Source organism: Lutjanus erythropterus, chromosome 24 (assembly GCF_056507025.1).
Source record: "Lutjanus erythropterus isolate fLutEry1 chromosome 24, fLutEry1.hap2, whole genome shotgun sequence".
Taxonomy (NCBI): domain Eukaryota; kingdom Metazoa; phylum Chordata; class Actinopteri; order Lutjaniformes; family Lutjanidae; genus Lutjanus; species Lutjanus erythropterus.
In genome coordinates this window covers 10,530,206-10,545,179 of record NC_139340.1, presented here as the reverse complement: position 1 = coordinate 10,545,179, position 14,974 = coordinate 10,530,206, and the positions used below count along the sequence as shown (strand labels likewise).

Genomic DNA, 14,974 nt, shown 5'->3' with positions numbered 1-14,974 from the left:
CATTGCCACAGGCCACCAAGTCCCTCACAATGCTCCTTAAAAAAATATGTTTAATGTGCATTAAATTGTATATGAATTACATATTATAGACACAACATTTTGTTGGTAAACAGTGCAAGTACATGCATTTTTAGATATTATGTAGCCTCGATGGCGATGAATTCTATTTACTGTCATTATTAGCCTAAAGTTGCATAAATTGAAGTAACAACCTTCCTATGTGCTGATTAGTTTACATACATAAACTTACCTGGTCCTTTAGTCACAGTGGTCAGCAGCAGGAACCTGTTTCTGCAGTGTCATTCTTCCCTTTAGATGCATGTCAGTGACCCATTACAGTTATATAATATATATAAAAATAGAATATTTTTCTGTATTAAAGCACAGTGGAAATGATTGATTTCCCAGTCATTGTCTCAGTTTCCTCTGATCTATTTGTCTATCAATTTAAATTTCAAATAAGCTTCATGAAAACAAAAAGAAGGATGTCACAAAGCAAAATCACAATGCAATTTAACTATGAATGCCCTGCAAAGTAACATGTGATAAAATAAAATATTTTAGGGAGTGGAAAACAACTGACTGTTTCCATTTATTTGTCTTTGTTTTGTAATTGTAGGGAAACTGTATGAAATACTGCTTAAGAATTCTCCTAAAGACTGTGTAAAAGAGGTATTTCACATCGCAGAATCTACACTTTCCACCCCCACCCCATCACATCCACCACCACATCTACTACCCCCCCCCCCCCCCCCCCCTTTTTCTCTGTGATCTCGGAGGGCTTGCTTCACCTCAGTCAAGCTCCAGCGCTCCAGCCGGCAGCAGCATCGAGCTAACAAGTCTTTGTGAGCAGAGAGAGAGAGGAGAGGAGAGGAGAGGAAGGGAAGGGAAGGGAAGGGGGGGAGCAGAGCAGAGCAGAGCAGAGCAGGAGAGAATCAGACAGTGAGAGAGTTGACAGTATGAGCAGAGGATGAGGGTGCAGAGGGAGGACGCATAAGATAGTGACAGAGGCTGAGGTGTTCAGTGCTGCACAGTGGTGCCAGAGGCTGCTGGAAACACAGAGGAGGAGAAGAGAGGAGGGAGAGAAAGCAGGCATCATGGCAGCTCTCACTGCATCATCACGACACATGGGGATGTTTGGCTGCTGCTGATGCAGAGGAGAGAGTCGAGGACTTCCTGGAAACCAAAGGCGAGCCAAGGAAACAGGTCAGTGACGGTCAAACACTCACAGGGAGCCTTTGTGCATGCAGCAGCGCCATCCGGCACAATCACGTCACAGGATGATGCTGATTTACATTTGTCAATAAGAATTCCCCTGTTAGTGCTGGGGAGGTGGACACCATGCAAGGGGAAGGGAGGCTGCGCATGCATGCAGACACGTGAGCAGGCTGCTACATGTGTGTGTGTGTGTGTGTGTGTGTGTGTGTGTGTGTGTGTGTGTGCGTGTGTGTGTGTGTGCAGGTTTGGTGCTCTAAATGGCACCGGTTAAAAGAGCTCGACCAGGGACGTTTAGGTTAAAGAGGCATGGGCAGGCAGGAAACTGCAACACCTTCTGTGACATCACATACATAGAGAGATGTTACGTACTATGATGCGTTTAATGTCTCTTGTACTACATATCTTTATGGTTTGACAGGTTTTTTTTTTGTTTTTTTTTACAGAAAAGCCAGTGCCAGGGAGGCTGGAGATAGAGGAGAGTAAAGAGACAAAAGAAACAATAAAAAGGAGGGTAAGAAATGAAAAAAAATACAGAATAAAAATGAAGATGAGGCAGGAGAGGACATGGCACTGAGGAATATTTGCAGTAGGTAGTAAGAGAAAGGAGACAAAGCCTGTGAGTGAGGAAAAGCTTGGGCCAGCATTCAGCTCTGCTGCTGCATATGATGTAATCCTCCACCAGTCCAGGCAGTCAGCTTAATAGTTTCTACAAAATTTGAAATTTAAGAACATTTACTCCATAATAAAGTACACAATTTAGGTACTTTTACTTTACTTGAGTATTTTCTTTTTGTGCCACTTTCTACTTCCGTTCCGCTACATCTACCACTTCACAACATTTATCTGACAGCTTTAGTTACTTTCCAGGTTAATGGGAAAGTTCAGATTATTTGAAGTGGGGTTGCATCAATAATTAGTGTATTAGCTACAGTAGATGCTGGTCAGCACACCCACAGTTTGGAAAAGCAGAGCAGGGCAACAGCACAAAAGCTAAGCAACAAAAGGTATTTTAGCCACTTAAAAAAAAGTCCCGCTAAAAATTATCTTAACTTTTTGAAATAATTTTGAGGGTTGGGCTGTAGATTTAACAAAACATCATTAACATCAGTATTTTTTCAGTGTTGTATTGGTATTTTACTTATGTAAACCATCTAAATACTTCCTTTACTTAATTTAAGTGTATTTAAGTATCTAAGAATTGAATTAAAGTGTCAGCAAAGTGCAGAGGGATGGCGAAAGACACCCGTCTAATCAGCGGCTGCTTTCGAAGTAGAGAGCCACCCTGTGTGTTAATCATCTCTTATCAGAGGTGTGACCGTAGTTTCAATTTTCCACAAATGCAAGCAGGATAACAACATATCAGTTAATCAAAATCTTAATGAGCACAACACTTCATTTGACGTGAGTCATTCTCTACTTTTGAAGCATCACAAACTTTGGCAACGTCGCTTATAGCAACACTTAGGAGTGTGGTGCCAAGTTTTGCATAAAACACGAAAAATACGTGATTTTTGAGCTCTTCGCTAAACTTAATTTGATTTGTTTTTTGACATTGTGTACACATACAGTCTTCCAAAAATAGAAATCAAATATGTCTGTTCTTTTCTAAATGTTCTGCAAGTTCATTACAAAGGATCGTAATAAGGTGTAATAAATACATACATATATATATTTATATCACAGTGGCTGGTGCCATGGGGAACATGGGTAATTCCCTCGTCAGTCTGGTCAACATGGCAACAGACTTGAGAATGAGAGAGTAGATTTTATTTCCACACATTTTTAATGATTTGAAAATCCATTACAGATAGAGAACATCACTATTCTTGAACTAAACAAAAGTATTTTGGAACAATCTAAAAAAACACAACACACAATTTTTGGAGCTCCTGTGTGTCACAACATGAAGGTTTTTTCTTTGACCATTGATGTTAGTAAAAAAAAACAAAAAAACAGAGTGAATCACCTGTGTGTTTTGGGAAAAGTGAAAGTGAGTCATATTTTCTTCTGAACTGTCCGTATGATGATTGCAGAGTGTTAGTTATTTCATGACATGACTCAACCAAACCCTGAAACCTTCCAGGAAAATCAGATTTATTATTCTCATTATCATTATTCTAGCTTATATACATTTGCGGTCAGTAAACGCCCCCCCCCCCCTCGTCCTCTGTGCAGGTGCGAGAAGTGGGAGGAGCCACATGATGAGCGGGATCCTGAAGAGGAAGCTTGAGGAGGGCCCGTCCCCTTACCTGTCCCTGCAGGGCTCCGATGATGACGAGGTTTCCTGCGGCGACAGCGGCAACAGCAGCGACAGCCTCAACCATCCCGTCCCCTCTGGACTGCTGGACTGTAAGATCACATCACACACTGCTACGTACTGCCGCTACGTTATGTTTATGTAGTCTTGGGTAATGTCAAGTTGTCATAACAAAGTATCTCTGTCCCTCTCTCTCTCTCTCAGCCACTCTGCAGCAGAAGTCGAAGCGCCTGCGAGGCCGCAACGTGCACTTCGAGAGCGTGACGGTCTACTACTTCAACCGGCGGCAGGGCTTCACCAGCGTGCCCACACAGGGCGGCAGCACCCTGGGGATGTCGCCGCGTCACAGCGGGGTGAAGCGCTTCACCCTCAGGGAGTTCGCCATGGAGCAGAAACGGAGCCACTGGAACATGCTGAGGGATCATCTGAAAGAGGAGAAACTCAACGCCATCAAACTCAAAGTCAGTGTCGCGACTCAGCGTCGCCTCAGTTACCTGCAGTCTGGTGGAAGTTTTAGATCATGAGAGTTTTCTTAAATGTGACTTTTCTTCCTTAAAGGTCCAGTGTGTAAGATTATTGAGGCTGCAAGTTCGTGGTCACTGTAGTTTCTCCGACACGCTGACCCTTTAAAGTAGTCATTACTCATGTTTTTAAGTAAGTCAGGTCATTAATAATGTACATCCTGTTTTGCAGTCTTCTAATTATCCTGAGGGTCTAAGTGTTTGTGTAGGCGTGTTTTATCTGATAATTTAACTTACTTTTTCTGTCCTCCAGCTGACTAAGAACGGCACAGTGTCATCCATGGAGGCGGACACCCTGACGCTCGATGACATCTCCGAAGACGACCTGGATGTGGACAACACGGAGGTGGACGATTACTTCTTCCTCCAGCCTCTGACTACCAGGCGGCGCCGCGCCCTTCTCCGTTCCTCGGGGGTGCGACGCATCGACGTGGAGGAGAAGCACGAGCTGCGTGCCCTCCGCATGTCCCGGGAGGAGTGTGGGTGCCGCTGCAGGGGGATATGCGACCCGGAGACCTGTGCTTGCAGCCTGGCCGGCATTAAGTGCCAGGTAAATGGAACTGTGGTGAGGCCCATCTATAATACTAAAGTGTTGTTCATGTCTGTTTGTGCAGTAGAACTTCTTGAAAGCTGATTCTTCGTAATCCGAAGTCGTACTTATTTTTCTGAAGTGACAGTTTCTCCAGGAGGTGTGAATTTTTGGTAGTGACAGACAGCGTCCAGGCTTATTCGATTGATGCCTTGTTTGTGTGGGAGAATCCTTAAAGTAGTTTCAAATATCAGTTAAATTCCCTCAGAAACTCAGGCAGTCGAACAGGTAGGACCGCTGTTAGTCCCACAGCTGGGTTTAACCAGAATAAATCATGGTTTAACTTACTGTGTTGCACCTGTCTTTAAACCACACTGCAGTTTTTACTCTCAACCTCAATTAAATTTAATTCTGTTGCAACAAAAACTTTAAACTCCAATTTAAAACGTTTTTTCTTAAAGAAGGAGAAATCAGAGCTTCTCTGCTGAGCCGTTATGAGCTGGCTAACTTTTTATTTACCTGGCAAACATTTTATCCAGCTGCCAAACAACATAATGTATAGTTACCTTTTTAGCTAGCTAGAAAACAATGCAAAGCAATGTTCACCCCCTTCTTTTGTACTTAAATTAGTCATTATTTAAACTCAATTTCTCTCCCGTGCACACCAATAAACTTGGATTTACTTTAGACCTAATCTAAGGTACTGCTGAGGTTTGACCATAGACTTTATATGAAGATGTACAATTAGTCTCCATTTCTTTCCACTGTACAAACATGAAAGCAAAGTAACCCGAATATTTGCAGTCCGCTGTCAATCATGACATGAAAACACTTTTTATAGCATCAAATAACTAATTAAAACCAAACTTATTTGAAAATTTAACATCTGAATATACATCAGCTACCTAAAATGACTCTTAAGCATTTTGTCTAATGTTTGTTCAGAGACTTTAAGCTTTATGCATTATTGAATTCATCCTCAAGGTTTGAGAGGACTTTTTAAAACCGTCCTCTTGATTTTAAAACCATGGAAACCAGTGAAGTTTGTGTCGAGATTTTCGTGTTTTTTTGTTCATGAAGTTCTACTGCATGAAGGTGTTTAATTACGTAACACCTACATTGGATTCTTCTCTTCAAGCATGTCCAGCTATGGTGGCAGCAGAATTTACTTTTTCTGTTACCTTTGTCCGACACTAGTGGATTTAATTTATTTATCTTTCGTCCTCAGGTGGACCGCATGTCCTTCCCTTGTGGCTGCACCAAAGAGGGCTGCAGTAACACCACGGGACGCCTGGAGTTCAACCCGGTCCGGGTGCGCACCCACTTCCTGCACACCATCATGAAGCTGGAGCTGGAGAAGAGCCGAGAGGAGCAGCAGCAGCAGCATCATCAGCAGCAGCAGCAGCTGGAGCAGCAGCTCGTAACCAACGGCAACGGTTACCATGGCGACTCCTCCTCCTTGGTCCAGCAGCAGCAGCAGCCGAACCTGCAGTTTCCACTGATGAGCGGCGCGCCACACATTCCCATCATGCACCTCCAGAACGCGGGTGACACGGACTCGCATCTAGATGAAGAGGAGGAAGAGGAAGAAGACGAAGAGGAGGAGGAAGAGGAGGAGGAGGAGGACGACGAAGAGGACGAGGACGATGAGGCGTACGAGGAAGACGAGGACGGCAGCAGTGTTTGCAGCGGGCTGTCGGACTGCAGCACACACAGCTTAGAGACAATCAGCCCCGAGGACGGAGAAGAGGACGAGGAGGATGAGGAGGACGACGATGAGGAGGAGGAAGACGAGGAAGAGGAAGAGGATGAAAACTGGGATTGCTCTTTGCACGGAACGGGTCCTCCACCCTATTCAGTTCCACTCCCCTCAGTGCTGAGTTACTCACATAATAACACACTCATGAGCCTCAGTAACCCGTTCCACAACGCTCCCTCCATGCAGCACTATCAGATAGACAGCTCTGTGAATGACACTCCTGCTTTCCTCAGTGAAAACGTCTCCGTCACCCCCACACTCCCCACAGTAGAGACCGCACTAGAGTCTGAAATAAACACAGAACTCCACTGCCAAACTGAGCAGCAGAGCCTTCCCTGCCACTTCCCCGACCCCACACAGCCCCTGACTCTCCAAACTTGCTCACATGTGGACACCCGTGAGGGCGACGCTGCCCCCGCTGGTGCAGCCGGCGAACTGCAGCTCTCCACAGACCTCCAGAACAATCCAGACCGTCATGACTCACAGACTGAGGCTCCGGCGGCGGGGTCTGTGGAGCAGACGGAGGAGGAAATAAGGGAGCCGACACCGGGACTGCAAATGCAGGGAGATCAAACAACAAACACGCCATGCTCAACAGACAGTACCTGATGATTCAGAGAAGTTAATATCTGGAAATCTTTATTCAAGAATTGTGACCTTGACCGATCAGATTTATTCTTGATAAGTGCACTTCCATGGAGAGAATGAGTCACGCAGGTTTTGACACAGAAAGCTCAAAGAGGAGATCTAATTTTAGCTCTAAACCTTTCTAAGATTGTTGGTTTAGATAAAAAGACTATAAAACTAATGATAAAGCTCAATAAAACAGTGTTTCTCGATGTATAATTTATGACCTGTTATAAAGTCTTTGATCATGACAGCATGTTTAGTGGTTGTGACCAGCATCTATGACAAATCAAGGTTTCGAGGTGCTTGTATTGTTTCACTATTTTCTATCCATTGTGCTGGTGTCTCATCGTTGCTGCTGATCGTTCGTAAATGCCTGTCTGTAAAGCATGTGTTCAGTTTACGTAAGATGTTTCAAGGCTTAACACAAACTGTAAAATGATAAAAACTCATAAATCTGTTTTAATTCATACTAAAGGTCTTTTTTGTTCATTTTGCTCAGATTTTAGCCTCAACGGCAGCCTGGCCACATCTTTGCTCAGTATGAACGTCTTAACAACCACTGGATGATATGCCATGGAATTTTGTACAGACATTCACGTTCCCTGCAGATTGAATTTTAATAACTTTGGACCTGCGTTAAAGCAGTCATAACAAGTATTTTTATATTAAAAATAGATCACATGACGTGCTCGAATGAGAGCTGGTACCTCGATCAGTTTTCCCTTTCCCTGTTTCCTATATGCTAGGATCACTGATGTTGAAAATTAAAAAATTTGGAGGTGGTTAAAAGATATTTTAAGTAATAAAAACATCAAAACAAAACAACTGATCACTAATGTGAGCAAACATTGGCTGAAGAGCTAACTAATTGACATAAATCATTAGCTACTGATATATGGCGCGTACCATTTGAACTGGGAAGTAGGAATTTCCAAGTTTGCAGTTGGAAATCACAACAACATTAACCCCCTGAAGTGAGATTTCCAACTCGGAACATTGGAGGAACTTCAGCGACCCTGATCTCAGAATCCAAGATGGCCGCTCTGCACGTCAACAAAATGTTTATTAGCACTTTTGTCTTTTGTGTTTTGGTTCACACTCATCGCTCATAGTTTAATTCTTTATGCAGCGGGCGCTTTTCATATGACCTTGATTAGTATCACTGGTGTCACCTGTGTTTATCCCACTATGTCAGGTCAAAATATTTCTGTATCTATTTTATTTTATGACCGAATACCTGCAGAAATAATGACAGCAAATATTACCCAGTAAATAAAGCTAATGAACACTGGCATATTAGCATTGCCATTGTTAACAGGCTAGCATGCCGACATTAGCTGCTAGCATGACTGTAGATCTCAAGCTCATGTTTCAAACACCTACATGTGCCAAAGCATTTAGTATTATTAAAGAAACTTTAGTCTGTGTCTGTTATTTCTCATTTCACAGGCATGTGAACAGTGTTTTCATTTAAGTTAAGGCTTGTCTCAATACTGCCAAAACTGGGGGCCAAACACAGTATGGTTCATGTTCCTTTTAAAACAACTGTATATTTCCATGAGTGTGAATAAAAAACTTTTGACATCCATCTCAGTTTACAGATTAATTAATCGTGTTGGTGGTTACATAAATATAAAGTTATTTACTCTTCACTGTAACAATAAAAATAATTAGTTAATTACTGGAATCAACTAATTTTTCATTAACGTAATATAAATACTTTTATTTATTTATTTCAGTTTGCAGTGTAAGAGGTAAGACTTATTGGTTCACTAATTATCTAATAAGTTTATTAAACGTGTTTTCTCAAGTACAACTGAACTAACAGACTGGTTATTTGACTAGAAAGGTTTATTTGAATCATTACAAATTTACCCGAACTTGTCAAATCTAGTGAACTTACAATTTTAAGGCAGCCTGAACGGTAACCATTTTAATAGTTCTTTCTATAATTAATATCTTTATTATTGTCTTAGTTTTTGTTTTGAATCATCAAAAAATTACCTCAACTTAAAATTTTACAACTAACTTTTTAAAGATAAAGCAAATACTTTATTTTTTTATGGTATTTAGCCTCCAAAATGTCATTGACTTGATTTAAAAAGACAAACAAATAACACGTCCTTCATCTTTGAACGTCTCTGTGTATTCTGATTTTCTACCAGCAGATGGCACCTTTTGCTTAACATCTGACTTCACCTTTCTCTCCACTGGCATGGTCCAACATGAAGGGGTTAAATCTATTTTTCTGACGTCAGTAAATCTGTTGATTACATGTTTTCTGTCTCAGGACAATCTGTGACATTGGTTTTGCCAGAACATCTGTCCTCTGTCACCGCCGACATCATTCAGACTGTTTTTGTCTCACATTAAAGTAAAATAAATGAGCGTAGGAGGCGAGCTTCTGGGGATTTTGACGCACACCTTCCCAGTCAGAGGATGACTGTCTAACTGCTGTGTCACCCTGCTGGTGTCCCATTTTCATTCATGTGCTCCACCAGTGTTTCCAGTTTGGAGGCTGTTGCACCATGTGGCCTCTAGAGAGCACTGCTGAGTTTTAGGTGAGGCGGGGATCAGAAGGGCGAGAAGAAGCTCTGTGCTTCCACCTCATTGGAGTGTTTTCATGTATAGATATCTTTTTTTCAACCACACAACAGGTGCTGGACACAATAGAGACCTTACGTACGTTCAGAGGCGCTTTATGACCTTCCGACAGTGACGCACACATGTACAGTACAGATGCTGTACACTGGATTTCATTAGGAACACAAGGTCATCACCTGACCTCTCCCTTTCCTTATATAATCAAACCAGTAAGGTGTGCTGTAGGTCCACTGTTGGGGGGGAGCTGGGAATGCCTGCTTGCTTTAAGCCAGCAAGGTATTGTGGGTAAGCAAGCTCAGAGACGCTGCTGATCAATCACAGGCAGGGGAGCTGTAATGTTAGGTTGCCAGGCAACAGGAAGGGAGAAGCAGCAAAGCATTAGTTAGGAGGGGGCTGCTGTGCTGGGCGGGTGGGGGTAGTCTCAGCGTTTCACCTCCTGTCTGTCCCTACACCACCTTCCTCTCCCTGTATGTGCACGTCTGGCTCTTACCGTCGACGAGACTCGATCCCGCATAAAGAGGAGAACCGGCACCAGACACCCTGTGACTGTTAAAGGACTCCATTTATAGCAAATACTTAAAAATCATATTGCCATTCATTCATTCATTCTCTAATATCCTTTTCTCTCAAACGCTCTGATCCAACTAAATATTTTCACATCATACTGGATTTTAAAAAACAAAAATCTGTACTTTGATTGGGGAAAAACTGTTTTAACTCACTTGCTCTTTTTCTTCCAAAGCTTTCAGCTAAATCTTGTGACCTTCATCAAGGAGTGAAGATTCCTCAGTTGTCATGCAGATGGTTCAGCCTGCAACTTTAGTCACATGATAGTACAGTGGTTATATACAGGATGATGAAGGCCAGGAGATGTGGCTGAAAGCTCTGGAGTGAATCCTGTAAGATACATTTTTTATCAAACAAATGTGTAAGTGTAGTTAAAATGTATTCTGAGCGTCTCACCTCGTCCATCACGTCTCCAGCAACATGAGCGCTCTCTCACGTCACAATGAATCCATCCTGCATGCAGAATATGCTTCCCAAAATAGGTTTTATTTTGGAAAATCTAGATTTTGTGTTTTGTTGCCACATCTTTGGTTATAACAAAAAAAAAAAAGTCACTTGTCACATTTTGCAAATCGATACATAGTTTAAGTGTAACATGTACTTGAACCACATGAATGATCCTGTTCAACCAAAGTTTCTCCGCCATGTTCAGCAATCACACGTCAGCTTCAGACCACACAGCATCGAACAAGAACCCATCGAACAAGAGAACGAAAAAGGCTGGAAAACAAAAAAGGAAATGGAGAAAATAAACAAGCACTTACAAAAAATATGTCCTTTATTCTTTTGGCTTTAAAATTATATGACCATATGAGCGGACAGTAGTCACTTCTTGCATGCAGTTCACTAAAACACTACAAGCGCAATGAGAGATGGCTACTGATTGCTTCATGGTTTGTATCTACAGATATGAGGGGACCATACATGTGTTTCGTCATGTGTTACAGTGCAGAAAAGGAAAAAAACGAGTCCTAGAAAAAATGTAAAACAAATCCGGAGACTGGAAAAATGCACTCATATCTACAGTAAAAATGTTATTTATAATCGGTGGAACAGAAACAACCCGCAGACCCCAGTTGCACACGCGCTCGCACAAAGATAGATGCTTACATTCTCCTCACAGTCTTTTACAAATACACACATAGACATACAAATACACACACTCGGTCGTTCTCTCGCACACTTACATGTATGACCGCCACACGTGGTATTACATAGCAGTGGGGATAAAAAGTGCTCTTACATCAAATGTAAGTGTGATGCATACTGTGGGCCCAAATAGCTATATTATTTACAAACCAAACCACTACATTAAAACCACTCGCTTCTCAAGTTAAACAACATGAATGTCATACAAACATATGTGATATTATAAGCTTTAAATGTGATATATTGTCACTGTTCTAGCTCGAGAGCAGTTAGAAAGATTGATTCTTTTTTTTTGTATATTTCATTAAGATATTTTCTTTACAAGAGCTCTGGGAGAGGTGGGAGAGAGAGGGGAGGACAACAAATGTGTTAGAGGAGACACTGCAGTACGACAGCGGATGAATCAGTAGATATGAGTGTCACTTTAAAGGAACAGTTTTGGGATTTTGGGAATATTTGCTTTTTTTTTGGTGAGAGGTTAGATGAGAGGATTGATGCGCTTCTCATGGACAGCCCATTATCCCAAAAACAAACGCCTGCTGCTCCGGAGGTCAGCTGTTCCAAAAATAAACTATCTTAGTGAATTTAATGGCAAACATGAGGTGACCTTTGCCGCAGTTCGGTTAGGCTCACGTTTAGGAAAAGATCACAGTTTGTGTTAAAATAAGAACGTTAGTGACCTTAGCCAAGTGTGTTCAGAAGTTCGGAGCAAAAGGTTTTTGTCTTTGGAAAGCAGGCTGTTGCAGGAATGGGCTTTTCGTTTCAACATGACATTGTTCGGACTGTTGTGTTTTTAATAATGGCGTGACGCCCACATTCTCATGCGCGTACGGAGCTACAGCCTGGAGATGATTAGCTTAGTTTAGCCTAAGACTGGCAGCACGGGGGGAAACGGGCTCAAAAATATCACCAATAAACATCTTGAAGTCAGTAAGTCTGTAAAAACATGATGTGTAGACTGAGACATTTCTGCAGCATGTTTAATTTAAAATGGTAGTTTGACAAACATTTTGCATTTCACACAGTGATTTGAAAATTGCTGCAGGCCATATTGTGATTTTGGTAAAACCTGGATTAATTGTTCAGCTCTATTTGCAGCAGGAAGCTAACGTGTATAAACCTATCGATACTTCAAAGATAACTAACAGATTTGTACGGCACATGATATTGCAGTCGATTCAGACGTTTTCTCAACTTTTGGTTCAGTAAGTTTATCATCTTATCCCACCAAGATTAATGAATGATTAATGAAAAGTTTGTCTTTGTTTTGCTTTTTCCTGACAGGGTGAGTTAAACAGTAGAAAGCAGCATATTTTACTTCTGTGTCAAATCAGTACTTGTTATCTGCAAAAATCCTGATTCTGTGCACTCGACTCCGCGGGACAGGAAGTGTGATCGGTGCATCCCTCCCTGTAACTGCCTGTAAAACGACACCTCGTTCCTGTTGTAGGGTTTTCTTGTATGGATTAGAGAAACGTGATATGTGTTGATTAGTGAGCATTAAAGGTGCTGTAAGCGGATCGTTGAGCTTGAAGTGAGCCAGGCCAGCTGTTTCCCCTGCCTCCAGTATTTATGCTAAGCTCGGCTAACAGCCTCCTGATTCTAGCTTCATATTTAGGACAGACATGAGAGGGGTATCAATCTCCTCATCCAACTCTTGGCAAAAAGGAACTATGAATATTACCCAAAATGTCAAACGACTTCTTTAAACGTGTCTCATTCCTTGCATACATTCAGCTTCTCTGTATTTAGAGACTTGTGTTCTCTGTTGAAACGGGGAGATGGCAGTCCAGATAGAAGCACGATACAGATTCAACAATCACTGACGGCACACCAGCGAGCACAACGTGTCTGTCCATTGCACTTCAGCGGCGCGCTCTGTGTTTTCAGCTCTGTATGCTGTATGAACCGCGAGCGTTCTGGCACTGACCTGCACTGTACGAGTTTCAGACGGTGGTTTTAGTTTCCAGCATTGACTTTATCTGCCCTTGGTGATTTTACAACAGTGAAAGCAGTGGACACATTCTCACGATAACAATGACACAAAAAAGTAGAAAACATTCTTTCTCATTAAAAAAGAAACTTTGTAACCAAAAAAATGACCCCCCAAAAAAATGCAGAGTACTTGTTAAGTGATACAGCGATTGTTAAATTCAAGACACTGGATTTATAGTAGTAGCAGCAGCACTAGCTACAGACAACTTAACAGTACACTCAAGTGTGTCAGATAGTAACAACAACCAATAGGAAAATCACAAGCGTTTTGCAGAGAGGCTTTTCCATGTTCCAGTCAATCTCTGGCAGTGTCTGCTGGATCGTTTGTTTCTGAGAAGCCCCCATGTACTGTATTCACATATGACAGAACTGTACTCCTGTTTTTAGGCCTACCTGGCATCGCACTCCTCGCCTCTGGACAATCAACACACAAGCGTACATCTATCTACCCCCGTTAGAAGCTGTAAACAAATTTCCCTCATGTCTCTGATGCATTTTAATTTTTTTTGTTCCTGTTTAAAAAGTCTATTTCTTTCTGTCTTTCAAGTCTTTCCCTTTGTTTTCTTTTTCCCGATTCTCCTTCTCGTATTTGTCCTTGTCTGACTTTGTCACGCTGTTGTAGGAGGGCGGGGAGGCCGTGGAGGGCGTCATGTCCGTTTTGTCCGAGGTGGAGTTCTCCGTGAACTTGCTGATGACCATGACGTCCTTGTCGGGGTCGCGGACGCCCTCCTTCAGCTGCTCCTTGTAGAGGGCGGAGGCCTTCTTCATGGCCTGGCGGATCATGTAGCGGCGGAAGGCTCTCTGGATGATTATGGCGGACATGTCCTCCTGTTTGCGCCGCAGCGTGGTGGTGATGGGCTCGTAAGACACCTTAGAGGGGTTGGACGCCATGAAGCGCTCCTCCATCTGCCCACGTAGGACGTCCATCTCGCCACCTTCGCCTAACACTCGCTTGGTGAAGGCGAACAGGATGTCGAGGCAGTGGATTCGCTCGCCGCTCACCATCGGCAGGTCCATGGAGATGAGCTGGATCATGTTCGGCTTGGGCATGCGCAGCGGCGGATCTAAAGCGTCTGCAAAGTCTGACAGCTTGCTGTACTCCATGAACTGAGTGGCGTCCGGATCAAAACGCTCCCACACTTCATAGAACATCTCAAAGTCGTCCTCGCTGAGCGGCTCGGCGCTCTCCTCTGTGGCCACACTGAAGTTTTCCAGGATGACGGCGATGTACATGTTTACCACGATGAGGAAGCAGATGATGATGTAGCTGACGAAGAAGAAGATGCCCACCGATGGGTTGCCGCAGTTGCCTCTGTAATAGTTGCCCGGGTGCTCAATCTGGCTGTCGCAGTCGGGCTCCCGCTTGTTCAGGATGGGCGCCAGCAGGCCGTCCCACCCGGCCGACGTGGTGATCTGAAACAAACAGATCATACTGTTCCCAAAGGTCTCAAAATTAAACATGTCGTCGATTCCCGCCTCCCGCTTCACGTAGGCGAAGTTGGACATGCCGAAGATAGCGTAGATGAACATGACCAGGAAGAGGAGGAGGCCGATGTTGAAGAGGGCGGGGAGTGACATCATCAAAGCAAAGAGAAGCGTCCGGATGCCTTTGGCACCTTTGATAAGGCGGAGGATGCGGCCGATCCTGGCCAGACGGATCACTCGGAACAGAGTCGGGGACACAAAGTATTTCTCGATAACTTCAGATAAAAACATACCTGTGAACACAAAAAAATATCACAATT

At 43.0% G+C, this 14,974-nt stretch overlaps 2 protein-coding genes across 8 annotated transcripts in view; one reads left to right on the top strand and one right to left on the bottom strand.

The window, feature by feature from the left end:
* The first annotated feature begins 893 nt into the window (after positions 1-893).
* On the top strand, positions 894-7,417 carry LOC146304735 (uncharacterized). Of its 3 annotated transcripts, XM_084713602.1 has the most exons (6): positions 894-1,206; positions 1,662-1,729; positions 3,394-3,567; positions 3,680-3,936; positions 4,250-4,561; positions 5,754-7,417. In XM_084713602.1, the coding sequence occupies exons 3-6, from the start codon at positions 3,417-3,419 to the stop codon at positions 6,891-6,893; spliced, it is 1,860 nt and encodes a 619-aa protein (XP_084569728.1). In that variant the 5' UTR covers positions 894-1,206; positions 1,662-1,729; positions 3,394-3,416; the 3' UTR covers positions 6,894-7,417. The 3 variants fall into 3 exon arrangements, with proteins under 3 accessions (XP_084569728.1, XP_084569729.1, XP_084569727.1); XM_084713603.1 differs by lacking the exon at positions 1,662-1,729 and having other exon boundaries at positions 4,250-4,546; XM_084713601.1 differs by lacking the exon at positions 1,662-1,729.
* A 5,076-nt stretch (positions 7,418-12,493) lies between these two features.
* The window catches only part of LOC146304734 (sodium channel protein type 2 subunit alpha-like), a 44,024-nt gene continuing 41,543 nt past the window's right edge, over positions 12,494-14,974 (bottom strand). For all 5 annotated transcript variants that reach the window (XM_084713276.1, XM_084713273.1, XM_084713272.1 and 2 more), the window contains one exon: positions 12,494-14,947. In XM_084713276.1, the coding sequence (XP_084569402.1) occupies positions 13,755-14,947 (1,193 nt within the window). In that variant the 3' untranslated portion in view covers positions 12,494-13,754. The remainder of the gene's footprint in view (positions 14,948-14,974) is intronic.

Excerpts from the sequence above, each read along its gene's own strand:
- LOC146304735 (XM_084713601.1), top strand. The coding sequence starts at position 3,417 with ATGATGAGCGGGATCCTGAAGAGGAAGCTTGAGGAGGGCCCGTCCCCT. Across the intron at positions 3,937-4,249 it reads TCAACGCCATCAAACTCAAA|CTGACTAAGAACGGCACAGT; the intron begins GTCAGTGTCGCG and ends TCTGTCCTCCAG. Across the intron at positions 4,562-5,753 it reads GCCAGGTAAATGGAACTGTG|GTGGACCGCATGTCCTTCCC; the intron begins GTGAGGCCCATC and ends TTTCGTCCTCAG.